This window comes from Rhinoderma darwinii, chromosome 3, assembly GCF_050947455.1.
Source record: "Rhinoderma darwinii isolate aRhiDar2 chromosome 3, aRhiDar2.hap1, whole genome shotgun sequence".
NCBI classification, from domain to species: Eukaryota; Metazoa; Chordata; class Amphibia; order Anura; family Rhinodermatidae; genus Rhinoderma; species Rhinoderma darwinii.
The window spans coordinates 127,437,417-127,464,217 of record NC_134689.1 but is presented as its reverse complement, the minus strand read 5'-3'; the positions used below and the strand labels follow the sequence as shown (position 1 = coordinate 127,464,217).

Below are 26,801 nucleotides of genomic sequence, written 5' to 3'. Positions count from 1 at the left end.
CTAGTCTAAAGGTCCTCTTACATGGCTCGATATGAGCCGTAAAAACGAGCGTCCGATCGGCACTCGTTTGCTCCTTTCACATGTGTTCTGTATGGTGACGAGCTCTCGTTACTACATTCGCACGTTCTCTTATATTTCTACCATGTTTACACAAGCAGATGTGCTGCCGACAACGATAATATTTCTTGGAACGAGTGTTCATATGAATGCTCGTTTGCCAGATTATTGACGCGTGTAAAAGGGCCATATGTTTATTCTGTCTAAATCTTTGACCGTTAAATTAATCTACCTCCGCATTGTATTTAATCCTCATCTCCTGCCCTGTTTATTAGCCAGATTCACAGAAGCATAAATTACTTAAAGAGGCTCTGTCACCAGATTATAAGTGCCCTATCCCCTACATAATGTGATCTGCGCTGTAATTTAGATAAGAACCGTGGTTTTTATTTTGAAAAACGATCATTTATGAGCAAGTTATGAGCTCGTTTAGATTTATGCTAATGAGTTTCTCAATGGACAACTGGGCGTGCTTTTACTTTTTACCAACTGGGTGTTGTACAGAGGAGTGTATGAGGCTGACCAATCAGTGACCAATCAGCGTCCTGCACTTCTCATTGTTCCAGCCCAGCAGGATCCACAGCACAGTGTGATTGTGCAGTGAAAGAAGTAAACACGCCCAGTTGCTAAAAACACAATACACGCCCAGTTGCTAAAAACACAATACACGCCCAGTTGGAAATGAGAGAAAACACGCCCAGTTGTCCATTAGAAAGGCTCATTTGCATAAATATAAAATTGCTCATAACTTCGCCAAAAATGATCGTTTTAAAAAGAAAACAAAAAAAAACGTTACTGTTATCTACATTGCAGCGCCGATCACATGCAATAGGAGATAGGGATTTGATAATCTGGTGACAGAGCCTCTTTAAGGAGTGCTGATCTTGTGGGAGGCAGTAATTGCTTCACTTGTGTTTAACTGTAAAGGGGGTTTTACACTGGGCGATTATCGTGCGGACGAGCATTTATATAACGCTTCTTGGCGATAATTGCCCTGTGTAAAAAGGGCAGTGATCAGCAGATGAACGAGCAAACGCTTGATCATCTGCTGGTCGTATCGTTTTAAAAAAGTGAAATATTATCGTTGTCGGCAGCACGTTTCCCTTTGTAAACAGGGAGACAAACTGCTACATCCATAGCGCCACGTGACAGGAGCAAACGAGAGCCGATCAACGATGTCTCGCTTATCGGTGCTCGCTGCATCAGCCGAGTGTCGGACTGTTTAAAAGGCCCCTAAGTTTTGCCATACTTGCTGTAATATTTCAATATGGTGCATTGATCAGGCCAATAATTGTGGCCAACTATTAAGCACTTCTGATAGGGTAGGTGCACATGCAGCATAAACATCTGCTGCAAAGTCTGCATGTTTCACGTGTGGATTTCACTGATAGTGGTGAAATCCGCACAGCGTGTAGATGAAATTTGTGCAAATTTCATCTACATGACTGGTCCTGTATTCCGTTGCAAATCCGGGTGGAAAATCTGCAGCATTAATGCTATGTGTGCATCTAGCCATAATCTAAGATGTCAGAAAATCTCCTTGCAATTTATTTCCTTTTCCGCCTAGAACTGAGGGTCTTCTCGGGAAAGGACTGCTTATGATTTATGCAGGCCAAAGACGTTAAACAGCTGTTGGCTGAATGATCATTCCGCCGACTGCTGTAAACTCCAATTTCTACCATTAACATAGACTTCTGGCTCAGCGAAACATGAATGTTTTTTCAGTAGTATGGAAAAGATAAATGACTGTCATTTAGGGCTGGTTTTAGACAAAATGTGGCCCTGGGCAAGGATAAAAGCGGGCCCAAGTGCTGAATTAGGGCCTGTTCACATCTGCGTTGGGGTTTCATTGATGGCTTCTGTCAGACATTTCTGTCAGGGGAACACAGGAACGCAAACTAAACTGAAACGACTGCGCTATTGATTCCGTCCAAAAAGCAGAAACCTTACGGAACGGTGAGAAACTGAAACCATTTGCAATGGTAACATTACCATTGAAATCAACAGTAATGAAAACGAGAGGTATGGTTTCCGTTTAGTTTGCGTTCATGAGTTCCCCTGACGGAAAGGTCTTGCGGGAGCCATCAATGGAACCCCGACGCAGATGTGAACGAAGCCTTACTGTATCAATAATGCAGTCAATTCAGAAGGCAGTGTGCAGAGAACTGCATCACAGATTTTTAGCGCGTCACACAAAAAAATTATCCATATACAGTTATTAAATCATACACTATACCAGATGAAGCAATACCCACATACTGTTACTGAATAATACCTCCACACCATAACCACATATTGACTTAATAATACCCCTGTACTGTTACTGAATAAAAACCACTATACAAAGACCAATATTACCACCATGTAGTGACCATATAGTGGTAGAAACACAGGAGCTCTGCAGACTATATAAGTGATTACAGCACATTTATTTCTAGTGACTCACAGGTGATGTTTTCTCTGATTAAAGTCGTTCACTTTGCCTTTTTTTCTCCATTCGGCCCAGACCACTGTGACGACTTATTCTAGCCACGACTCGTCTCTGCAGAATTTGATACACAGACATGTTGGTTTCTCGCTTTTCAAGCATCCTCCACACCTATAACCCATCCTCTAAACAAACTCGTAATCTACAGTGCCCCAGATGGTAATAATGATCCCTCAGTGCTCGACACAATAAAAGCGCCCTATCAGTAACTGTGCCCCCACAGCAGTAATGCCCTCTTTGTGCCACTGTAGATAGCTCCACACACAGCCCCCCTTAAGATAGTGCCACAGTCGTTGTCCCCTTATATAGTGGCAAACAACCCCCCTTAGTAGATAGTGCCACACAGCCCCTCTTGTAAATAGTGCCACAGCCTCCCTTGTGTATATATAGTGCCACACAGCCCCCCTTGTATATAGTGCCACACAGCCCGCCTTTTGTAGTACCACACATCACCCCCTTGTATATAGTGCCACAACACCCTCCTGGTATATAGTGTTACACGGCAATCCTCCCTGTATATTGCCACACAGCCCCCTCACTTGTATATAGTGCCACACAGAACCCCCTTGTATATAGTGCTACACAGAGCCCCCCCTTGTATGTAGATATGCACGGCGTCCCCCCTTGTATGTAGTTTTACACAGCATCCCCCTTGTATATAGTGCTACACAGCGTCCCCCCTCGTATGTACCTGCCAGACAGCGTCCCCCCTCATATATAGTGCTACACAGCGTCCCCCCTCGTATATAGTGCTACAGTGTCCCCCCTTGTATATAGTGCCACACAGCGTCCCCCCTTGTATATAGTGCCACACTGCATCCCCCATTGTATATAGTGCCACACAGCGTCCCCTCCCTTGTAGATGGTGCCACACAGCGTCCCCTCCCTTGTAGATGGTGCCACACAGCGTCCCCTCCCTTGTAGATGGTGCCACACAGCGTCCCCTCCCTTGTAGATGGTGCCACACAGCGTCCCCTCCCTTGTAGATGGTGCCACACAGCGTCCCCTCCCTTGTAGATGGTGCCACACTGCGTGTCCCTTGTATATAGTGCTACACAGCGTGTGTTCCCCTTGTGTATAGTGCTTCACAGACGTCCCCCCTTGTGTATAGTGCTTCACAGACGTCCCCCCCCTTGTGTATAGTGCTTCACAGACGTCCCCCCCCCCTTGTGTATAGTGCTTCACAGACGGCCCCCCCCTTGTATATAGTGCTACGTAGCACAGATGTCCCCCTCCTTGTACATAGTGCTACACAACCCCCTTGTATATAGTGCTACACAGACATCCCCCCCTTGTATATAGTGTTACACCGCCACCAAAAAAATATAAAAAAACTTTTACTTACCTTGCGCCGTTCCTGCGACGGACAAAGCGCTGAACGTCCTCCGGGCGGGACGCATGCGCAGATCAGCGTGATGCAGTGACATCACACCGGCATGCGCAGGGATTCTTCCCAGCTCCTTATAGGCTCCAGGCCTAACGTGGCCTGCAGCCTATAATATACAAGTAAACGTGGCTGTCGCTTACACCGGGGCCCCCTCCGGTGCTAGGAACGCCACCAGGCATGAGGGGGCCGTGCTGCCCGGCCCATAAATGTCATGTGCCGAGCGGCGTGGGCCCCGTAGCAGCCGTGGGCCCGGGTTCCTAAGAGGACGGGGACCCATTACCCAGTTTTCTTTTACCTATCCAAACGATTCTGAGATTGTTTTCTCGTGACATATTGTACTTTGTTAGTGAAAAAATTTGGTCGATAAATTCAATATTTATTGGTGAAAAACGCCAAAATTTTGAGAAAATTTGCAGAAATTTGCGCTTTTCTAAATTTAAATATGCGTCGCTATATTCTGAGAGCCAGAACTCCTTTTTTTTTCTTTGAGAACACTTTTTTTTTTTTTTTTTTGGCAAGCAAGGTGACCAAAAACAAATAATTCTGCCAATTATTTTTTTTTACAGGTTTTACTGTGGGCTATAAATGACCTTTTACTTTATTCTGCGGGTCGATGCAATTATGGCGATACCATATGCATATATCTTTTTATGTTGTGCAGCATTTGCACAATAAAAATCTTTTTTTAATTTTTTTATTAATTTTTTGTGTCCCGAGAGTCATAACTTTTTTTTCATCTAAAATGCTGTGTAAGGGGTAAGGGCTTGTTTTTTGCGGGACGGGTTGTAGTTTTTATTGGTACTATTTTCGGGTACATGTGACTTTTTGGTCACTTTTTTAATTTTTTGGTCACTGTTTTGTGAGGGTTAGTGACCAAAAAATAGTGATTCTGCCATTGTTTTTTATTTATTTTCTTTGCGGTGTTCATTATGCGGGAAAAATAAGATTATAGTTTTACAGTTTGGGTCGTTACGGACGCGGTGATACCAAATATGTATACTTTTTTTCATTTTTTTTACTATAATAAAATACTTATTATAGGAAAAAAGGCAATGTTTGTTGTTTTTTTTAACTTGAAACTTTTATTTTTACACTTTTTTTAGTCAACATTTTTATTAACTTTTTGTTTTGTCCCACTAGGGAACTTGTGGGCCTGCATTTCTGATCTTTACTCTAATACATTGCACTACCCATGTAGTTCAATGCATTAGAGCTGTAAGTTATTCACTGACAGCGAGCCTATTGGGCCCCGCCTACGGGCTTCCATACATGGCAGACCACGAAGGTCAATGTTAGGCTTCCGGTTGCCATAGCAGCGGTGCCTATCTGCTTCAGCCTATTGCTTTACCAATCAGCGTCATACACTTCTCTCCATTCATTTAATCAGCGCATAGGGATCCTGCTAGATGAGTATGTGCAGCCACATACACACACATTAACGTTACTTAAGCGTTTAAACAGTGAATAGACATTCCTTCCAGCCAGGATGGGATGTCTATTCACAATCCCGACACTTCGGTTACGTTTCTGTGGTACTTACAGCAGAGCAAGCGTAATCTCGCTGTAACCTGTCATTTACAGCGTGATCTCATGAAATTACGCTTGCTCTGCTGTAAGTACCACAGAAACGTTACCGAAGTGTCGGGATTGTGAATAGACATCCCGTCCTGGCTGGAAGGAATGTCTATTCACTGTCTAAACACTTCAGTAAGTTAATGTGCTAGTATAAGACAGCACATACTGATCTAGCAGGATCCCTATGCACTGAGTAAATGAATGGAAAGAAGTGTATGACGATGATTGGTCAGCGTCATACACTCCTCTGTACAACGCCCACTTGGTCTAAAGTAAAAACACGCCTAGTTGGGCATTATGAAAGTAATTAGTATAAAGCTAAAATCGCTAATAATGTGGTAAAAATAGATGTTTTTTCTAAATAAAAAGCATTTATACATTATAGCGCCGATCTCCTTTTGTAGGAGATAGGGCACTTATGTGGTGACAGAGCCTCTTTAAGAGATAGCGATAGCAACGTAATAGTATGTGACATGTCGCCAAGGGGATAAAGAAATAATGAAATGCAGTTTCTTTCTAGCACTGGCCAGTCAGTGTTTTTCTTTTTTCATTATCCACTAAGCGGTTTTACATTGTACCCGTGCCAACGTAATGCTTCATATACGGGTTATACTAGTGTGGGAGACACTTTGGACACATTTTAGTATACTGGGGTACGGAAACAACAGGGATTTCAGTACTGGTAAAGTATTTAATGGAGGTTTATGCACCTTTCTGTACATCATGTTTGCTGTTCTAATGATATAATGTTTGCAATTCTGCAGACTTCTTATGTTAAAAAAAAATTTCTCTTCCAACAGGTGCCATCTTGGGCACTTGTGCTTTGTGCTATAGGCCTGTTTGTGTATCAGTCATTGGATGCTATTGATGGAAAACAAGCTCGAAGAACCAACAGTAGCTCCCCCCTTGGGGAGTTGTTTGACCACGGATGTGACTCTATATCAATAGGTAATACTTTACATTGGACTTGCTCTATAAATCTGACCTGTGCTAGAAGCCAATCTGTTTCACAATCTTGCTGGATCCTAGTTTCATTTTTGGTTCTGTTTTTCTGCTAAGATTGTCCAAATTAATATGGAGTTCGTTATTGTAATGATTGTTCTATTCCTGCACAGTGTTTGTAGCAGTTGGGACGATAGCTGCAGTACGTCTTGGAACCATGCCCAGCTGGATGTTTTACTGTTGCTTTATCAGCATGTTCATGTTCTTTTGTGCCCAGTGGCAAACCTACGTGTGTGGTACCCTAAAGTTCGGAATGTAAGTTGTTTTTGTGATGTATATTTTCAAATGTTTTTATGAAAGTACTGTTTAACATGATCTTGGAACCTATTTGAATCTATCCACAAGGGAGAGAAGAAAACTTGTAATGCACATCCACATATACTTGATCTATTGCGGCTCAGCAAAATGTAAAAAATGTACGAACATGAGGTTCTTAGAAAACATTTTGATCAAACTGTATTTGCCCACTTGCCACTTCACGGCGACCTCTTTTAAGTGGGTCTCTACTCCTATCAAGTGCAGTATCGCACGGCAACCAGTGCCGCAGCAACACAGCACCTGCAGAGGAAGCAAGGTAGGAGAACAGCACCCATGCTGCCAGTCATACCACCTTTGGTCTGGGCTACAGCCCCCCCCCCCTATTTAAATATATATTGCACAACTCAACACAACAGTTATGAACCAGTTAACAAAGGGCTTGCTTTCCTCCCATAATAGCATAGAAGAGAAGTGCAACTGGAAATGTAAGGGGTTCTTTATACCAGACTGATTAGGAAATGTTCCCTTACATTTTAGTTGTAAATGACCTTTTCCAATTGTCATCAGTCTCATGGTTGGCTTTTGGCTTCATTGCGAGTAGAAACACTGGAAGGGTATGTTCACACAGGGTGGATGTGCTGCGTAAAAGCTCACAGCGTATACGTCCTGGGCGCTGCAGCGAATTCCGGACAAAAAACCGCACCAAATTGTGGTGCAGTTTTTTGGCCGGAATGTCCGCTGCGGAAAACTGCACATAAAAAAGTTTCATACTTACGTAGCCATGGCGACGCGTCCCTCTGCAGGCCGGCCTCCTAGGATGATGTTTAATCCCATGTGACAGTTGTAGCCTGTGACTGGCTGCAGCAGTCACAAGGGGAGAAAACGTCATCCCAGGAGGCCGTCCTGTACGAAGAAACACAGAATTCTCGGTAAGTATAAGATTTTTATTTTCGAGTTGCGTTTTTTGCGGCGCAAAAAACGCAACGTCTGCTATCTGTTGCGGGTTTTACCTACCTATTGAATTCAATGGGGAAAACTCGCAACAAATAAGCAGAGATTTACGCAAATACAATTGACATGCACCTCCGCTCAGAAATTGACCGGTTGTTCAAATCTCATCCACTTTGCAGCTACTGTATCATGCTGTGGATTTGCGTGTGTATCACGCTACGTGTGAATTTACCTAAACTGTTTTTACTACAATGAAATTCCTTTAACCCTTTAATGACTAGACCTGTAATAGCCTTAAAGGGATTTTACTATAATCAATATTTATCACCTATCCTTCGGATAGGTGATAAATATCTCATCGGTGGGGGTCTGAGTGCTGAGACCCCACCGATCCCGAGAACGGGCTTACCTTGTCATCTCTGTAAGCCCCATATGAACAGAGAAGTACTGTGCATACTCCATTTATTTCTATGGGGCTGCTAATCTTTGGCTGCCCCATAGTAATGAATGGAGCGGTGGCCAAGCATCCGCAGTACCGTTCCATTCATGTAGTTCTCACAGGGACGACAAGGTCGTAAAGCCCTCTTGTGATCGGTGGGGTCCTGGTGATCGGACCCCCAACGATCAGATATTTATCACCTATCCTGTGGATAGGTGATTAAATATTGATTATGATAAAACCCCTTTAACCCCTTCAAGACCCAGCCTGTTTTGGCCTTCAGGACCCAGCCAATTTTTTCAAATCTGACGTGTTACTTTATGTGGTAATAACGTTGGAATGCTTTTACCTATCCAAGCGATTCTGAGATTGTTTTCTCGTGACATGTTGTACTTTATGTCAGTGAAAAAATTTTGTCGATAATTTTGGTATTTATTTCTGAAAAACACCACAATTTAGAAACAAATTGCAAAAATTAGCATTTTTCTAAATTTAAACGTATCTGCTTGTAAAACAGATAGTAATACCACACAAAATAGTTACTAGTTAACATTTCCCATATGTCTACTTTATGTTTGCATCGTTTTTTGAACATCCTTTTATTCTTCTAGGACGTTACAAGGCTTAGAACTTTAGCAGCAATTTCTCATATTTTCAAGAAAATTTCAAAAGGCAATTTTTTCAGGGACCAGTTAAGTTCTGAGGTGGCTTTGAGGGCCTTATATATTAGAAAATCGCCAGAAGTCACCCCATTTTGAAAACTGCACCCCCTCAAGGTATTAGAATCAGCATTCACAAAGTGTTTTAACCCTTTAGGCGTTTCACAGGAATTAAAGCAAAGTAGAGGTGAAATTTACAAATTAAATTTTTTTTGCCGAAATTCATTTCTAATACATTTTTTTTTGTAACACAGAAGGTTTTACCAGAGAAATGCAACTCAATATTTTATTGCCCAGATTCTGCAGTTTTTAGAAATATCCCACATGTGGCCTTAGTGTGATAATGGACTGAAGCACCAGCCTCAGAAGCAAGGGAGCACCTAGTGGATTTTGGGCCTCCTTTTTTTTAGAATATATTTTAGGCACCTTGTCAGGTTTGAAGAGGTCTTGTGGTGCCAAAACAGTGGAAACACCCCAAAAGTTACCCCATTTTGGAAACTACACCCCTCAAGGAATTTATCTAGGTGTATAGTTAGCATTTTGACCGCACAGGTTTTTCGCTAAATTTATCAGAATTAGTCTGTAAAAATGAAAATCAATTTTTTAATTGGACCCATGGCAGCGCTCAGAAGGGAAGTAGCGCCATTTGGATTTTGGAGCACAGATTTTGCTGGATTGTTTTTCGGTGCCATGCCGCCTTTGCAACGCCCTGGAGGGACCAAAACAGTGGAAGCCCCCCAAGTTACCCCATTTTGGAAACACCCCTCAAGGAATTTTTCTAGGGGTATAGTGAGCATTTAGGCTCCACGGGTCTTTTGCAGAATTTTTTTTCCACTAAAATGTTGAATTTTCTCATTTTCACAAGGGATAAAGGAGAAATAAACAACCAATTTTTGTAAAGCTATTTCTCCCGGGTACGGAAATACCCCACATGTGGTAATACATTTTTTTCATTAGAAATGAATTAACCCTTTCAGGACTGATCCATTTTTTTGCTTTCTTATTTTCGTTTTTCACTACCCGCCTTCCAAGAGCCATAACTTTTTTCTTTGTCCGTCAGTAGAGTGATGTGAGAGCTTATTTCTTGCGGGAGGAATTGTAGTTTCTATTGATACCATTTAAAGTGCCATAAAAAGTACTGGGAAACTGAAAAAAAATAGGAAAATATAGGAAGAAAATCTGATTCCCTTTTTTGGGGTTTTCGTTTTTACAGCTTTCGCCGTGCGGTAAAAACGAAAACTACAGCGATTTTGGTGGTTTAAATTATTTAAGTTTTTTACGGTGTTCACCGTGCGAGTTAAATAATGGTATATTGTAATAGTTCGGCCTTTTACGGACGTAGCGATAACAATTCTGTTTATTTTTTTACATTACTTTTGAAGAAAAATGGGAAAAGGTTTTTTTTTTTAACTAAACTTTTTTCTTTCTCACTACTAATAACTTTAATTCTTCTACACATTTTATTAGTCCCGTTAGGGGACTTGTACCAGCGATCATTGGATCCGCGGGTACAATATGCTGCAATACTAATGTATTGCAGTATATTGTTATTTTTACAGACTCCTGTAACAGCGCGATCGCTGTTCCTGTCCGTTAGTCCCGGGTGTCAGCTGTAATACACAGCCGACACCCGCAGCGTATGGAGCGGGCTCAGCATGTGAGCCCGCTCCATACATCAACCCGCGCACCATGACGTGCTATTAAGTCATAGTGCTCAAAGGGGTTAATGGACAGCGGATGGTTTGAATATTGCAATTTTCCACCGATATGCCATTTTAGTGCATAATATGTTGTGCCCAGTTTGTGCGACTGAAGATAAATACCTCATAAAATGTTAAACGGGTTCTCCTGGGTATCGCGATACCATATATGTGGACGCAAACAGCTGTTTGGGCACGCTGCAGGGCTCAGAAGGGAGGGACGCCATTTTGCGTTTGGAGCGCAGATTTTGTTTGGTCGTTTTTCTGTTTGGGGTTTTGCTGGTATTTCAGTTTATAATGTGGGGGCATATGTAATCTGTGCGGAGAACATCAGGGCATAATAAGAGGGTATAATAATGCGGTAAATAAATAATAATTCATAGATGTGTGGCCGGTGTCGCACTGATAAATGGTGTCGGATGTTATCCGCTTTTAGAAAACACTGCACATTTTGCATCACCATATTCCTGGGAGCCAGAACTTCTTTATTTTTTCACCACCGGAGCTGTGTGAGGGCTTATTTGTTGCGAGACAATCTGTACTTTTCATTGGTACCATTTTGGGGTACATGCGATTTTTATTTATTTTTTTGATCACTTTCTATTACATTTTTTTGCAAGCCGGGTGACCAAAAACAAGCAATTCTGACAATGTTTTTTAGTTTATTTTTTGCGGTGTTCACCGTGCACTATTAATGACCATTAGATTTTATTCTGCGGGTCGGTACGATTACGGCGATACCATATGTATATAGGGTTTTTTTACGTTTTGCAGCATAAAATCACTTTTTTATAAAATAATTTATTTTCTGTGTCACCATATTCTGAGAGCCGTAACTTTTTTATTTTTCAGTCAAAAAAGCGGTGTAAGGGCTTGTTTTTTGCGGGACGGGTTGTAGTTTTTATCGGTATTATTTTCGGTTACATGCGACTTTTTGATCACTTTTTATTCTCTATTTTGGGAGGGGTGGTGACCAAAAAATAGCGATTCGGGTGTCATTTTTTTATTGATTTTTTTTTTTGGGGTGTTCATCGTGCGGGAGAAATAACATTATAGTTTTATAGTTGGGGGTCGTTACGAACGCGGGGATACCAAATATGTGTACTTTTTTTAACGTGTTCATTTTTTTCCTATAATGAAAGACTTCTAGGAAAAAAATGCAGTGCTTGTTTATATAACTTATAACTTTTATTTTTACACTTTTTTTAAAACATTTTTATTCTTTTTTTTTACTTTTTTCACTTGTCCCACTAGGGGACACTTAGACTTGCAGCTTTGATCGCAGCTAGAGTACATTACACTACACACGTAGTGTAATGTATTCTAACTGTCATTGTGACGTGACAGTCACACTGACAGGAAGCCTCGGAGGACAGGTGGAGGCTGCTCCTCCGAGGCTTCCGTACATGGCAACCCGGAGGTCATTGTCTGACCTCCGATTGCCGTGACAAGCATCGGTAGCCCCCACGATCACTTAGTGGGGGCTGCCGATGTGCTTCAAACCCCTTAAATGCGGCGACGGCAATCCGGCGATGGTCCGCTGACCGGCAAGGCTGGAGTGTCAGCTGTCAGGGACAGCTGACCTCCCAGTTCCCGGACACTGTCCGTTAGGACAGTGTGCGCCGGGAACTACTCCGCAATAGTACGTCTGGATGCGGGAACTAACCCCTCTGCAGGACGTACTATTGCGGAGCAGCGCGGGAAGAGGTTAATGACCAGATAATTTTTTTTGTTTTTGCCTCTGCCTTTCAGCAACCATAATTTTTTTTTTTTCATTATTTACATGGCTATATACGGCCTTGTTTTATGTGGGAGAAATTGTATTTTTTTTCCTGTGCAGTTTGGGGAAACAAATAACTTACTTTTATTTTTGCAACGTCCATATAGAAAAATAAGTGATTTTTCTACATTGTTTGTTTTTTTTTTTTTTATACCCTTCATCTTTCACACTGAATAACCTGTTAAATAAATTCTTCAGGTTATTATGATCGTGTAGATACCTCAAATATGTCGTTTTTATGGAATGCATTGGAAAAAATATATATTTTATGCTAAATAATGACTTATTATTTGTCTTTTGCTGAAAAAAAATTGTAATCCTATTAAGAGAGAACTTTTTAACTACTTTATATTTGACTTACTCCTGCATGCGAATACATTACAATGTATGAGCTGCTATTAGGGGAACACATAGTGTGCCCTAACAGCAGGCATACAGAAGAGAGACAGCCATGGGGTCCTTTCTAGATCCTGCAGACTGTTTCCCCAGTGTCTGATCGCGTCACTGGTCGGTCACCTTTGATCATTCCGCGGTCAGGGGTCAGAGTTTCCTCTGATCCCAGCTGTATTCAGCTGACTTCCCTAAGTACAGGAGCTGTTAGTAACAGCTCCTGCTATGAGAATGAGTACTAATTGGAGCGCTCATAAGCCTTTTCTACAGCGACGCCAAAAGACGTTGCTGTAGATTCTAGACCTGGATCGCCACAAGTGAAAAGACAATGGGTGGTCAGGAAGGGGGTTAATATGGCATCTGATCATTCAGAAAGTTTTGCAATCCAGCACTTGTTTCCAGCACAGAACTGCAATAAAATGTGGAAGTAGAAACCAATGAAGAATTTCCTCCTGAGAAAAAAAAGTTATAGTAGAAGATTGTTAGGCCCCCTAGGGAATTCGTTACAGATTTTCCGTCCGGATTTGCATGTGTAATATTCGCAGCGGAAGACTGTTGCAGGCAAGTGGATGATGCTGCTGAACATTTTCCTCACGGAAATCAAAGCATGCTGCGGATTTTAAAATCTGCCGTATGCTCATTTTTGTTCTGAAGATTTATTGCAGTTTTCACTCTTTATCAGTGTAGAAGGGGTGAAATCTGCAGCAAAGTCTGCATGTAATGTGGAAGTGTTGTGGATACACTGCAGAAAATTAGTAACAAATCCGCTACGTGTGTGCGTACCCTAAGGCCTAAGGTGTGTGCGTTTTTTTCAACTGATAGCACCCTGACACATTCATTTCAATGGGACCATGCACACTTCCGTTGTTTTATCGGAACTGTGCGGACGTTCCGTCAAAAGTAGTACTCCTGCCCTCTGCCTTTTCATTGAATTTGGTCCGTGAAACAACGGACTGCACACGGAAGCCATTCGTGTGCAGCCCGTGTTTGACGGAACCGTCATTAGCGGCCGTGCAATGGCTGACGGAAGTGTGCATGAGGCCTTAGGGTAAGCTCACATATTGCAAATTGGGTCAGTATTTTGCAACAGTAGTTTGAAGCCAAAATAAGGAGTGTATGCAAAGAACTGAAGACGTATAAATATTTCCATTATATTTCTATTGTGTTTAGTATCTATTCCTGATTTTGGCTTCCAAATACTGATGCAAAATGCTGATTAACTCTGCAATGCGTGAATAAGACCTTAAAGTGAGTTTTTGTATACTTTCAAATGACCATTTGATAATCCCGACTATGTAATCCGCACCTATCAGATCCTATTCTGGTTGGATGAAATAAAGTTTACCGTATAACTAGAAACTTACCTATAAGATTTTATCCACTGCGAAGTATCCACGCTGTTTTTTCCACTAGGGTTTTTTCACCCTACTTGCAAATTTTCAGTGTAGATTCTGCACAAAGGCCAGAATCGCACACACACACTGTTTTAATGCAGTTTTTGGCTCAGGTTTTTAAGACAAACGCAGAAGTGGATACAAAAGAAAGTAGATGCATCAGTCTTTTCTTTATACCTTTTTGCCTTATGGATCCACTTCTGGCTTTGGCTAAAAAAACTGAGCCAAAAACTGCATCAAAACTGTGTGTGATCCTGGCCTATAACTCCACAACTAATCTGCTGCAGGTGTGCATAGACTGAATAAAGGGGCCACATCTGTCTACAAAGCACCTGAAACCTTACTCCTACACTCTGTGATATACTTCTTGGGAAAATACAATACAATACAAGATACAATGCTCAGGATTAGATGATTTCTGGAAAGCATGTCTAATTAATACAACATGATATAGTTGAAAGACCGCTTGTTTAGGTGTTGCCAACGTTTAAATTCACCTTCTACCTAAGAAAATATTATCGGAAAGTATATTCACTGCCCAAATAGAGTTTGCCTGACTATGGTGAATGCACCTACAATACAAATAAATAGTTGTTCGTTAATCTAGCAGTATTATTGTAGACCGTGGGAAGATGATGGTGTGCCCAGTAGTGAAACACAGACAAAACATAAAATGTCTCCATGCAGAGGGAAGCCTGGCTGGAAGCAAATGGACTTGGACTAACAAAGCTACAATACTAATGACTATTGTACTGGGCATCAAAAATAAGGACATTCATACAGCCGTACGTTGGTGGGGTCTGGGAGCCATGATTTGTTATGCTGTGGTGTTCCCCTAGTCATCCACTGTCCTGATTTGAGGCCGGTAGATGCTGAGGAAATTTGCGTTCAATTCTGATTTTTGTAACAACTGCACAAGTGTGTATGGGAAAATATTTTGAAAAATAATGTTAGAAGATTTCCAAAGTCATCCACTAGCAGTTCCTGGACTGCTCATATGAAATCACTGCAGCAGTGAACTTTGCAAGCATGGAGTGTGTGTCTGGAAGCCCATGATCACATCCAGATCACTTGTCAAGCAGTGGTACTCACTGATCAAAATAAATGCAATTATAGGTTTTCAGGGGATTTTTCAGTTTCATCTAAATTGTGAATAATATCTGGTCCTGATTTGTATACTTGAACCTGATTAACCGAAATCTCATTCCTTTCTCCAGAATTGATGTAACAGAGCTGCAGCTTTCTGTAACGGCAATGTTTTTGCTGTCTGCGGTTTGTGGAACTACTGTTTGGGACTATGAGGTAAAATGTAGAAACATCATAGTAAATTTTCATACAGTGTATGTTCTGTAATCTCGAAAACGAAATTCCACTTTTATAATATCTGAGCCAGTTTTGTGTGCATTTCCAGGACCGTTCTTATTCCCTCATCAAGAGTTATGAACTTGCTCTTTTATGTTATTCTTTCCCAAATACCACTCCATTAGCAAGCTGGAATGCCTAAAGAGGCAGATCTATGTCCGATATGCCATGGCCACATAAAGTACCTTAGGATGGATCCACCAGTTACCAGTGTATTCCTGTAATTAGAACATGGACTGCCTTTATAGACCATCCTGTGCCATGTCAGTGAGGCTAACGGTGACCAGCATAATCCAGTAACTCCATGATTATGTAAATATGTATCTAGTATATATTATTTCTATGAAGGTTTAATGTTTAGTCTTTAAAACCATTTTAATGTTTAAAATTAGTAGTTCGGGTGCACATAAACTCACCTTTATAATTATCCAGTTCAGTGGCGGACATAGAGACCTGAGGGCACCTGTGTAAAACCGTTTATGAGCCCTTTGCTCTCTAGCAGTTCATTTGCTGGGATCAAAATGACGTATTTGAGCCTTAGCCTGGTTAGCAACCTGTACGATTGTATGTTTCACAGAACCCACAAAGCACCACAGCCATGGCAGGAAGCAGTGTTAAAATATTATGTCTTCGCCTGTTTGCATATCTCTGTCCCATATTAGCACATTAGTGTGATCACATATAAGACGCCACCAGCAAATTTCTAAAGTAAGGCTTCTCTAAGTAGAGGATCTGTTACAAACCGCTCCTGCTTAAAGAGTGAACACTCATAAGCCTTTTCTACAGTGACACCAAAAGCGTGAATGGTCAGGCAGTGGTGCATATGTGGTATGTCCGTTCCTGATCGGGTGTAATATCTGATTTGAACATATAATTCATGCGATACATTGAAAGCATTTAAACAAAGCCATAATCGAATGAAAAAAATTATCTTTTGTAAAACAGAAAACAAGTAGAATATATATATATATATATATGTACCCCGTTGCTCAGACCTTATAACTTGGGGTGTCCAATTTAAAACAACCTTCACTACTTGAGTTCAGCTCCTCAGCAACTCCAATTTTCATAGCATCCCACATGACGGCACCACCAGGAGGTTGAGCCTTGACCTCCTGTAGGGACAGGATTAGAGAGAGGTTAAAATTCCCCTCCTACAACCTGCCACCAGTGTTTCCTGTCTCTACAGCAGTCAGGTCAGAGAGTGGTGTCTTCCTAGAAGGGCAAGAAAATTGCAGAAAAAAAATATTTTTATTTGTTTTCTAACCTTTCTGGGCATAGTAAACTTGGTCATGGAGCACTTCTCCTTTCTGCTTCACTGTGGTCTTGTGAGACTATAGCTGAGTGGGAGGGGTAGAGGATAAAGGATGGCTATTCATTGCTCATACCCCCTTGAAGGGTCCAGCACTGTGCGATATACTCTGACTTCATGCGAACAGGACACGGGATCTCCCGTAAAACAGAAGTTATGTCGGAAGTCTTAGGCGCATGGTGATGAAATCAGACGGAAGGGACGGACCCCGGGCACGCACAAGATAATTTCTTCAGCAGGAAAGCCATGTTCCTTCTGTAGAGCACATGTTTTCCTCCAGTATTCTAATTGTTATAATCTTTTGCTGTACTAGTAATGTGATGTTTATGTTTTACATTATCATGGGGCTCTCTCTCACCTCTAACCCACAAACAAAAACCTGAGCAGAAAGTGCCTGAAATGTGCCATGTGTGGCAAAAAGTTACCTAATGCATCTGCTGTGTCAAAACTGCATTCTGAAAGCTATTGAAGACGAACAATCTTCATTGATGGGGGATTTCAGTACTGCGATTAGGGAAGAGTGCAAAGATCCCTAGCTTCTCTATCTCACCAAAGCCAGACCGCCTCTTCTCATCCTAAGAGATCTTGGGTTCACGTTCTGTCTACTTTTCTTCAGTTCTAGGAAAAGGACATTCAGTCTTCAATAAAAGATCCCTTAGAATATGAGGGCGATGATGAGAAAAAGTATGTATTCCCCATGAAATAACAATTCTGGAACATATTTTCTTAGAACGATGCGTTGTGCCATTCCTCTGTTAGATTTATTTCTAAATCTCTTCTAGAGATTTAGAAATAAATGAACAACTGGGTGTTAACATGTTTCTTGTCATAGGGGCGTGTCCCTACATAGTCTTACTCTGTCAGCACTGATTGTACATTGTCATTCTATGTAAGGACACCACCCATCCGGCAATACCAAGTTATCAATTTATTCAGAAATTTCTACGAGTTGTACTGTTGCTCTGAGAAAAGATGCTCCAGAATTGTAATTTCATGTGGAATACAATTATTTAGTAAAGCAAATATGTCAGAAGAGATGACAAGTTCTCTTTAAAGGTTACAAGAAGTACCATGAAGGTTTTAAAAAAATAAAAATAAAAAATCCAGCTCAATAAAGGAAGAATTTTTGGTGACCTTTTTAAAAAGATTCTAAAAGAATGGCAAGAGCTTGAAAAGAAATTGGGACCATCCAGTGAATTTAAAGCAGACTCCTGTTTGATGAACAAGAAACCAGGACCATGGAAAAAATACTAAAATGTAATAGACAGGTGGGTAAGGAGGTTTAAAAGTCCTCACTGCCTTTTGAAAATTTATCACAATTTAAAAGATCTGATGGAATGTAAAATGGACTGTTTATTGAAAAAGTCCATGATCACTATGAAAACCAACATAGCTGCAACATCTGTTGCATGGTCCATGTACATCTGAATGAATTAAGTAGTCATCTGAAAAATGAAACTTCAAAAGAAGATAATTGAATCCACCCCCTTGCTAAAATCTGCAACAGGGTTTCTAGTGGACGCCTCAGCAGAGTCTGTCAGATTTTTGTGGTTCTAGGCCCCAAAAGGCATACTATAAAGTGAAGTCAAAACAGTGAAGTTAGTCAAAGGGTGGTAAGGATGGAGGATTCATATTTATCCCCCAACAACAAGTTAAGTAGTAAACAATGATGCCAAAATAGGGGGAAGACTTCCATTTTCCTATGGAATCGGAAAAAGTGACACAAAACAAATAGATTCTAGACACAGTCCATCAAGGTAGCAGAATAGCATTCCTATCTCTACCACACCCCTTAAACATTTCCAATACATGAACAGCCGTCAAAATTTCTCAAGGAAAATGAAGAGATGGATAGAATCCCTTCTATTGACAGGTGTCCCTGTCCCAACATCAGATCATGGAAAAGGCCATTATTCAAGTTTGTTCCTAGTAAAAAAAAAAATATCCAAAAACAAATGGGACTTGTCGAACAATAATAAATTTTGAAATTCCTAACGAAATGGATTTTCTACAGAAGAGTAAAGAAGAAGTCCTTTAAAATCAGTCACACATTTTATAAATCAAAATGCTGTGATGTGCACTTTAGATCTCAAAGATTCGTATCATCATATTCCTATCCACAACTCTTCCCAAAAATTTCTCTGATTTGCCATAAAGACTTTATTATATCGGATCCTTCATTTCCAATTCACTGTTCTTTCTTTTGGAATATCTTCGGCTCTAAGAGTCTAAATAAAAACCAAGATAAAAGCTTATGGGTTAAGTCCCAAAATGAGATCCCTCTCAAGTGGACTTAGATATTCTCCTTAAAACCCTAATCAAACATCCATTTGAACCCCTGGATGCCATCAGGTGACAGAATTGTTTTACAACTCAATCCTACTTTTTTTTTTTTCTAGAGTGGTCTTGGATTTTCATAGGAATCAATGAATTATGCTTCCCTTTGTGTATATTTCAAAACACAGAACAAGAATTCCATTGCCTTGATGTCAATAGAAAAGTACATAAATCATTTTAAATTTTCTGACTGGAGCAAGGACTCTGATCTTCTTATTCAATTTCAAGGAAGTAATAAAGGACAAAATAAAATAGTATAGCAATCCACCATTGTTGAGTGTTACAGGGCTAAAGGAATCCAAGTTCCAACGAACGTCAAAGCCCATTCCACCCAGGCCACCGCTTCATCCTGGGCAGCAAAAACAGGGGCTCTATAGACCAAATTTGCGAAGCGGCTACAGTTGCAACAAAAAGTTAATCCTTTTCGGAATTCGCTGGGTCTTTGCATTGATTACTAATAAATTGTGGTCTGATTGTTATCTAAGGCCGAATTCAGATGACCGTAGTATATGTCCTTGTGACAGTCGTTAAAACGGACTGTGTGAAGGGTCTGTTGAAAAATAGAACATGTCCTATTTTCTTCAGTTTTCACGGATCCCTCGATAGACTCAAGTCTATGGGGATCTGTGAAAATGGGACCCGCACGTGTGCAACTTGGATGTGAAAAACATTCGTTTTTCACATCCGAGTTTGCACTCCTTTGTGTGAATCTGGCCTAAGGCTCACACTACAGTCAGAAGCCCCATTCGAAGCCTTAGTTGACAGTTTAGTCATATATGACGGGAAGCATAGCACATCCTGCATCGCTAGTCTTCCTGTGAAAATGATGGACACCACGACGTACCCCGACTGACCTCATTATAGTCAATGGAGTCCGTCGATCGCTGATTGTGTTCATCGTGGGATGGATCCAGCAATGTCTTCATGGTTTCTGTTATAATGGAAACCATGATGGCGGTGTAAAGAGACCCTAAATTACACAAGCAGTTACATAGTTAGTACAGTTTAAAAAAAGACACGTGTCCAAGTTCAACTAAGGAATGGAAAAGAGAAGGTAAAAATTTCTACACATAGGAGCTAATATTTTTTTGTTCTAGGAAATTATCGAAGCCTTTTTTAAAGCCATCTACTGTCCCTGCTGTGACCAGCTCCTGCGGTAGACTATTCCATAGATTCATAGTAAAGAAGGCTTGTCGCCTCTTCAGATTGAACCTTTTTTTCTCCAGACGGAGGGAGTGCCCCCTTGTTTTTTGAGGGGGTTTTACATGGAACAGGATTTCACCATATTTTTTGTATGTGCCTTTCATATATTTATATAAGTTAATCATGCCCACCCCCCTCCTTAGTCTTCTCTTTTCAAGGCTGAATAGGTTTAATTATTTTAATCTTTCCTCATAATTTAGATTCTCCATGCTCCTTATTAGCTTCGTTGCTCTTCTTTGTATTTTTTTTTCCAACTCCAGGGCATACTTTCTATGAACTGGAGCCCAGAACTGAACTGCATACTCTAGATGAGGCCTCACTAATGCTTTGTAAAGTGGTGATATTATATCCCCGTCCCACGACTCCATGCCTCTTTTAACACACGACAATATGTTGCTGGCCTTTGAAGCAGCTGATTGACATTGCGTGCTGTTATTTAGTTTGTGATTTTACAAGTACACCCAGATCCTTCTCCTCAACAAGTGACTCTCCCAGTGTAGCTCCCCCTAGGACATATGATGCATGCAGGTTGTTGGTACCCACATAACTTTACATTTATCTACATTAAACTTAATTTGCCAAGTGGATGCCCAAAGACTTAGTGTGTTCAAATCAGCTTGCAATTTATGAACATCTTCCATAGACTGAACAATACTACATAGCTTGGTGTAATCTGCAAAAATAGAAATAGTACTATTAATCCCATCCTCTATATCATTAATAAATAAGTTGAATAATAGTGGTAGTAATAGCCAGAGGCATGGCCTGATATATTGCCTGTCAGTTTTACACTGACCGACAATAATGCTTTGGTATACGAAGTACACCAAAGCATTAGATCTGCAATCAGAAGATCGCAAAGTAAAGTCCCCTAGTGGGACTAAAAAAATTAGAAAATTAGACCGTTTATGAAAGAAAAAATATATTACAGTAAAAATAAAATCAAACCACTTTTTTCTCCATAAAAAGTGGTTTTATTTTGTAAAAGTGTAAAAAAAAAAAAAAACACCCTCAAACACATATATGGTATCACCGCGATCGCAACGACTCAAACTATGAAATTAACACGTTAATTAAACCACCAGGTGAACGGCGTAAAAAAAAAAAAACGCGCTAAATTCCTTATTTTTACATATTTTTATTTTGCAAACGTAGGAAAACATATAAAACCTTTTACATATTTAAAATCCCTGCAATTGAGCCGACCCATAGAATAAAGGTAACATGTTCTTAACGCCGCACAGTGAACAACGTAAATTTATAAACAATGCTGTAATAGTTGTTTATTTTAGGAAGGAATTGAAAATAAAGTTAATAAAAGCTAATCAATATATTATATCATCCAAAAATGGTGCATTGAAAAATACAACTCGTCCCACAAAAAACAATCCCTTAGACGGCTATGTTGACGGAATAATAAAAAAGTTATGAGTCTTGGAATGCGACAGTGAAAAAACAAATAGAATCCTTGGTAACGCAGGGCAAAAAAGGCCTGGTCGTTAAGGTTGAGTAAACCTCCACAGTGCAGAGCGGAAATGTGAACCCTTGAATTTAAAGGGAACCTGTCAGCAGTTTTGAGGCCTCAAAACTGCTGACTGGGTGATATAGTGGAGGGGAAGGGCATTTTATACTTGCCTTTTTTCTTGGTCATGTAACATATGATGTATAATTGCGCCGATCGCAAGTGCCAGTGAGGCGGGACTTGATGTGCAAGTGCTTTTACGCTGCAAGCCTATGACCCATCTGCTATGTCTGATGGCTCTAGCGGTCTCCTGATTGGCAGCTAGAGCCATCACTCAGCAGAAAGTGGTGCTTGTGACTGACGCGCCAGCGAAATCAAACATCGGTGAGTTTAAAATTCGCTTCCCCAACCCTACATCATCATGTCATCAGTTTTGATGCCTAAAGACTGCTGACAGGTTCCCTTTAAAGAGGCTCTGTAACCAGATTATAAGTGCCCTATCTCCTACATAATGTGATCGATGCTGTAATGTAGATAACAGTGGTTTTTATTTTTGAAAGGATAATTTTTGAGCAAGTTATGAGCAATTATAGGTTTATGCTACTTAGTTTCTTAATAGACAACTGGGCGTGTTTTTACTTTTTACCAACTGGGTGTTGTACAGAAGAGTGAATGACGCTGACCAATCAGTGATCAATCAGCGTCATACACTTCTCATTGTTCCAGCCCAGCTCCTTTCACTGCACGCACAGTGTGATTGTGCAGTGACAGTAGGTGGGCTGGAACAATGAGAAGTGTATGACGCTGATTCATCAGTGATTGGTCAGCGTCATACACTTCTCTTCACAACGCCCAGTTGGTAAAAAGTAAAAACACGCCCAGTTATCTATTAAGAAACTCATTAGCATAAATCTAAAATTGCTCAAAAATGATCGTTTTTAAAAATAAAAACCACTGTTATCTACATTACAGCACCGATCGTATTATGTAGGAGATAGGGCATTTATAATCTGGTCACAGAGTCTCTTTAACAACCTGTAGATCCCCCTCTATAGAAGCAATCTCCTCCACCAAACGTTTCCTGTAGTCGATAATAAGATTTGCACAACGTTGCCGAGAAACTTTGGACTTTTTCGCCCTACAAATGTTTTGTTTCATCAATATTTCTGGGATAAATGGCATTCACAGCCCTCTTCAGGTCATGTCACAGCATCTCGATAGGATTAAGGTCAGGACTGTGACTTGACCATTCCAAAAAACAAACCACCTTCTCCAACCATTATTTAGTTGATTTACTTGTGTGTTTTGGGTCCCTGTCGTCTTGCATCACCCAACGTCTCTTTAGCTTGAGGTTCTGGACTGCTGTCCTTATCTTCTCCTGTAAAATGTTTTGATACAGCTATGAATTCATGGCAGCTGACACCTTGCTGTAACGACTGGGATTGGAGATCACTCCGATTCCAGCAATTCAACCACTTAAATAATGCACCCAATAAAAAGCACAACATTTTAAGCCGTTAGCGGAAGGGGGTCCCCTCAACCATCACATCGCGATCGTGGGGTGCCGATTAAAAAGGACCTCTCGGCTTCTACTGACATGTCTGTCTCAGTAAATAATTTATATTCCCCATAAAATAGAAAATCTGGAGCATCTTTTCTTACAAGTCTGTGTTGTGCCATTCCTGTTATTCCTCCTGGCGATGTATGAATAGCTTGACAACTGGTGTATACCAGTTGGGAGTGTGTCATTACACAGACTGACAATGTCCAATCAGTGCTGATCGAGTAAGACTGAGTAAGAACACACCACTCTAACCAGAGGAATGGTAACACCCAGTTGTCAATTTATTCAGACATTTCTAGGAGAAATAACCAAGAAATGGACTGCGCAGAATTCTATTTTTTTCCCTCAGAATTTGGTATTTCATGGGAATACAAGTATTTACTAAAATAGACATGTCTGAAAGGATGACAGATCCTTTAACTTCTTAGTGCATAATCACGTACGTGCACGGCGGGGAATGCTGTGCCTTGCTGCATTCCGCCGTATATGCACGTGATTTAGTTAAACTGCTCCCACACAAAATCGTGTGGGTGCATTTTAACATAAACTGCTGACAGCCCATGACAAGAAGCTGTTGTCCTGGTCGGGGATTATGGTCAATGGTCTATTTCTACGGGCGGACCAATCACAATGAGGACTGTCAGTGGAGGCTGTCCCTCCAGCTCCGATCCTCCCATTTGAGTGAGAGAAGAGGTCAAAGCTGGTTGTGAAGAAAAAAAACGAAGACTGAAAAATATATAAAATTCACCCACAAGCCCCACCCCCACCCCCATTCTTGACTGTCGCTGACACAGATCAGTGGCAGATCAAGTTCAGTACCTGTCACTGACCAGTGACTGTATAAAGTCCCCCGAAATGTGTCCCATTGCCACCCCCATCTGTGAGCAGTCAATGCCACTGATTCAGTTTAAGTTCAAGTATAGATATCAATCTCCGATATGAAGGCGCATTTTTTTTCTCTTTTTTAGTTATAAAAAACACCCCAAAAAATAATTAGAGATCGTGATCATTTTAGTAAATTGGGTAAATAAAAAGTACTAAAAAAATTTAAATAAAAAAAAAATCCAAAAATGATTTGTTACAAATTGCCTTATAATTAAATTATAAAAATGTGTGAACAGGTGTACAGCGCAGAGAAGGCATTTGCTTTCTTAAATTAAGAGTCCGACTCTGACAGTGGAGAAGTGCATTTTCTGCTGTCTTCCTCTTCATCTGATTCGTCAAGTGAGGAATTGTTCTTGAATCACTAGGGTCAGTGGTCAATCAGCTTCCCAAAGTGACTCTAGCTGGACCTCCACTAGTAATTTTGTACCCCAAGTGCCAGACTTTCCAGCCACTGCAGGAATTCGTGTGAACACTGCAGGGTTTAAGGAAGTAGATTTTTCACCTTTTTTTTTGTTTTGTTTTTTGAAGAATTAATACAAATGATAGGGAAGCAAATTAATATTTATTCACAGTAGTTTTTAGCTGCGAACCACAACTCATATTATGCAAGGCCCCGTCAGTTGAAACACACAATAAGGTCATATTGGAGAAACCACCTTTTATATCACACTCCACTGTACCGCAACGTCATGCCCAGGGCTCAATTTCAAGTGTTGCTAAAAATGTCTGCATTATAATAACAATGCACGTTGTCCACTCCCTAATAACCCTGCATATGATTGCTTATTTAAAATTCGGTCCATTATAGACCACTATCATTTTAAAATTTCCCCAGATATACACCCTCCACAAACATGTAGCCATAGACGAATCCCTAGTACACTTCAAGGGCAGATTACATTTTCGCCAATACCTGCCCAACAAACGGGCCAGGTATGGCGTAAAACTTTACAAATTACGTGAGAGACTCTAAACTTGTGTATGTAGCCAGTTGTGCTAAGAGGGGAAGGACTCCAAAATAGAGCCCCCACACTGCCGCCCACCTGTTCTTAAAATAACTGTCAAAATCGTGTTGGATCTGCTTAGACAACTTCTATACAAGTGTCCCACTAGTGAAATGCCTGTTTTCCAGAGGTAATGTTGCTGGCGGAACTATCATGGGAAACAAAAAAGAATTGCCTAAAAGTTTTAGGGGGCAAAGGATGAAAGAGGGGGGAAAGTAGAGCGGTGTTCACTGACATGATGCTTGTCAAGTACAAGGACAAGCGTGAGGTCCTTGTACTGACCACCATACGTTCTGATAGATCCAGCTCCCTCCCAGTCCATGGAAACAGAGAGCCAACTACTACTGCTTGTACATAGGGTACAGTAGGGCCGGTCACGTGACTAAGGGTCGTGTCGTCCTGAAGGAAAACTGTGCAACTAGACTTCCGATCCCCTGCCATCGCTATAAAAATCTATTAAAATCTCAATCAACGCAACTGGGGGGGGAGGCAGAATGTATATTAGCGAGTGTACACACATACTGCAGTGAGTATACTGCTAATACTTTTCGCTCCCCACATAACCCCTTTTCATTTTAAGTTTTGAAATGTAAAAGTCAGAACTATTAAAATATAACGGTATGTATCCCACACAAAATAATCAAACACAAAAAATTGGTGTTTTGTTTTTTGCCCACTCACCACAAATAAAATAAAAAATGCTCCCACGAAAATACATTGGCGGAATAATAAGTTATATGTCTCCAAATATAGTAACACAAAGTAAACTTATTTTTTTTTTTAGAACCAATTGTTTTTATTTAGTAAAACATAAAAGAAAACTATATAAATTTGGTATCCCTCTATTCATATATTCACAGAATAAAGTTAAAGGGAATGTGTCGCTAGAAATTTTTATTTTTTCAGTTAAACAGTATTTAAGTGATTAAACATTGTTTTAATTTTTTCACAAGTCAAGAAATATTATAAATTAGATTCTAATTTTTAACATTTCCATGTGCTGGTCACTAGAGGGAGCAATTCCCAAAATTGCAGCATTGCAATGTGGTAAAGCAACCTCATTGCTTTATCCTGAAAATTTGGTATAGACACACACACTCTAGTGCGCTCACACAATCCCCCCTCCCTTATCCTGGCTAGTGCCAGGAGAAGGAGGTGGTTGAATCTTCTAATCCTCCTACACTGTGCAATCGCTCAGAAAATGGCAGCACACAGTATAGGAGGATTAGATACAGTGGTAATCATACAGTATAACACGAACATAATACACACATCACATACACAAACATAACTTTCCTGCCGCCGCTGCTGCCTCCGATCCTACTCCTCGCTGCCTGGAACATATGTCCGGAAGCCGCGACCGGAAGTAGTCATCTTACTGTTTGGCCGCGGCTTCCAGTCCACATGAAAATGGCGGCGGATGTCGCTCTGCCGAAGACCTTCCTTTTGGACTGTGTGGGAGCGGCGCATGCGCCGTTCCCACACAGGCGGCGTACGCTATAGTGAATGGAACGGCTCCCGTTCGCATTCTCTATGGGGATGTATGTGCCGTATTCCATCTCTGTATGTGTCGTTAATCGACACATACAGAG

The 26,801-nt window shown here is 40.7% G+C and overlaps 2 protein-coding genes across 5 annotated transcripts in view; one reads left to right on the top strand and one right to left on the bottom strand.

The window, feature by feature from the left end:
• CHPT1 (choline phosphotransferase 1) overlaps positions 1-26,801 on the top strand; it is a 47,384-nt gene that overhangs the window by 6,580 nt on the left and 14,003 nt on the right. Inside the window, exons 2-4 of the mRNA XM_075856690.1 lie at positions 6,308-6,455; positions 6,623-6,764; positions 15,298-15,382. Coding sequence (XP_075712805.1) covers positions 6,308-6,455; positions 6,623-6,764; positions 15,298-15,382 — 375 coding nt within the window. The remainder of the gene's footprint in view (positions 1-6,307; positions 6,456-6,622; positions 6,765-15,297; positions 15,383-26,801) is intronic.
• Positions 22,788-26,801, bottom strand: part of SYCP3 (synaptonemal complex protein 3) — a 152,684-nt gene continuing 148,670 nt past the window's right edge. For 2 of the 4 annotated variants that reach the window (XM_075856692.1, XM_075856693.1), the window contains exon 9: positions 22,797-23,134. In XM_075856692.1, coding sequence (XP_075712807.1) covers positions 23,036-23,134 — 99 coding nt within the window. In that variant the 3' untranslated portion in view covers positions 22,797-23,035. Of the gene's footprint in view, positions 23,135-26,801 lie in introns of all 4 variants that reach the window. The other 2 variants (XM_075856695.1, XM_075856691.1) reach the window with 2 other exon arrangements.